Here is a 2364-nt window from a genome sequence, read left to right on the forward strand (position 1 = left end):
TTATTGACAGCCATGGCTGTATTCTTGGCAAGTGGAGCCCATGCCAGCCACTGACAAATAGAGCTTTCCATCCGGACAAACGCAGATCTCATAGAGCCCCTGAGAAATACTAGATCCGCCTCTTGTACCCTCCGGCAATTTAGGCAATCGCACAGTTTCAGCATCAAGCAAAAGCTGCATGGGAGAAAGCAGGAGGAATGGGTTTGTTAGAGATAATAATACAATAAAGAATAAAGTGTTCCAGAGAACAACTTGACTATGCCTAGACAGTGGCTTAAGAGCAGCCTTCTGCCGAGGCTGTTCATATGCAAACCTGCTCTAAGGCCTGGGCTCCTCAGGCAAGTGCTGGAGCACAGGAGAGGGACGAACTCGTGCCTTTCCCTTGGCATGGGTACAGCCGTGGCCCTACCGCACACTGGCCAGCTGGGCACGGGCACTGCTGCCGTCACGCGGCTGGCTCTGGCCCAGCCTGCCTGCTAAAGCCTTGCGGCTGTGTCAGTGGATTAACGATGGGCCCAGGCTGGCCTGAGTTGCTGTGTGCACAAACTCATACCATCTGCAGTGCGCCAGAGGGGGGTAAATAGACTTTTAGCATTTCTAGTGCTGCTGCTGCTAGGGAAGCTCTTAAAGATTTCTGTAGAGCTTCACTCCTCTATCTAGAAACCTAACTATTTTTGAGACTCTGGGCTGACTCTCTTACCTCTGGTCCAAGAATCCCACCGGAGTGCCTCAGGATTAGTGTTAGCTGGGGAGCTGAGCAGTTTTATTTAAACCATTTCTCTAAACTAATGGGACATTAGATTAATTGCTATTGTTATTTAATCTGATCTATAAATAAATGTCTTACTACTGGTACCATTAATTTTAACATCCTGTTTCCTAAAATCTGAAGAATTGAATTAGTAGAACTTTAAAGAAGTCGTAATGTTCTGAGATATAATCAGCTAGCAAGATCAACCATAGTTGTAGAAACAGGAGTGCTTGTACTCACCACACCATCACTGCTGTGTAGTTTGATATCCATCTGGGAAAGAGCTTCAATATTCCCAGCTTGTGCTTTGATATTAATTCCTCTTGGTGCGTCCATGCTCAAAGATCGAGTTGGTGATTCCAATCTGAAAGCAGAAACAGGAAATCTGACAGTAGCGCATTCTCATATCTTCCTTTATTTTGAATTACAAGTAAAACTTGAACAAGCAAATACTTGAAAGATATTGCCTGAAGTCACGTGAAAGATGGCAACCTCCTTTTTCTTCAGGTAGACTAGAAAAAATAGGCAGCTGTTTAAACACTAGTGTATCCCAAATAAAAAAAAAAAAAGAAAAAAGAATTCAAGATCATAATACAGATGCAACATATACCTAAGTACAAACCCTCTGAAATTATTTCAGAGATTTCTTTCAGTGTAATTGCAGAGTATTGAAATTAATACACTTAGTGCAGTCTGGAAAGCTTTTAATCAACAAGAGTTTTGCCTCTACTGACAGCTGGGCCAAAATTTCGCTCAGTGCATATGTGTAGTTTAACTAGATGGGCATTTAAGACCTACAAAGTCAATAGCTTGGTTTGAAATAAAAGCTGTGCAATGCAAAGGAAAGTTGCAAACCCTCCAGTGCCACAAGATGGCAGGAAGGGACTGTATTAGCTGAATAATCACTACACTGGGCCAGCTTTGCAGTATTAATGAATTTTTATTTTCCAAAGAGATAAGGTCTTGTTTCTTCAGAGTTTTGGCATCATTTCCACAATAAACAGCAAGGATAAAAATCATGGGAAAGAAAGAAAAACTCCAAACTCAGCAACAAGCTGATCACTATATTGCTTCTTTTGAGGGTTACCTAGTTAAGAACTGCTTCAGCTGGAGGCACTGGGAACTCCACAGTATCAGACTTCTTGCATGTTATCTTTTGTTTCTGAATATTGTCTCACCCTTGTTGATGACACCAGCTTGTATTTTTTACTATCAGCCACCATTAATCAGACTATTTCCCTCTCTCCCTGCTTGTGTTATATATTCTTTTTTGTCCTAGAGAAAATGAATCAAAGGATCTTGTGTTTTTCATCAGATAATTCAGTCCTCAGTGTTTTAAATAGGAAAGCAGATATGTGTTCTTTTGTGCTGACATGTGTTGGTTTTGCCCTGACACACATGCATTTTTTCAAACATATTACTTCATTTGAAATAATTTTTGAAAGAACTCAGGCCTTCCTGATACTAACTAAGCTGATTGTCTCACAGAATCACAGAATCACTGAGGTTGGAAGGGACCTCTGGAGATCATCTAGTCCAACCCCCCTGCTCAAGCAGGGTCACCTAGAGCACATTGCACAGGATTGTGTCCAGGCGTGTTTTGAATATCTCCA

At 41.7% G+C, this 2364-nt stretch overlaps 1 protein-coding gene across 1 annotated transcript in view; it reads right to left on the reverse strand.

Annotated features, from left to right (window-relative positions):
• Nucleotides 1–2364, reverse strand: part of SGCG (sarcoglycan gamma) — a 97500-nt gene continuing 95136 nt past the window's right edge. Inside the window, exons 7-8 of the mRNA XM_026065920.1 lie at nucleotides 992–1115; nucleotides 1–174 (exon numbers count right to left, since the gene is read on the reverse strand). Coding sequence (XP_025921705.1) covers nucleotides 1–174; nucleotides 992–1115 — 298 coding nt within the window. The remainder of the gene's footprint in view (nucleotides 175–991; nucleotides 1116–2364) is intronic.

This window comes from Apteryx rowi, unplaced genomic scaffold (assembly GCF_003343035.1).
Source record: "Apteryx rowi isolate R43461 unplaced genomic scaffold, aptRow1 scaffold_233, whole genome shotgun sequence".
Taxonomy (NCBI): domain Eukaryota; kingdom Metazoa; phylum Chordata; class Aves; order Apterygiformes; family Apterygidae; genus Apteryx; species Apteryx rowi.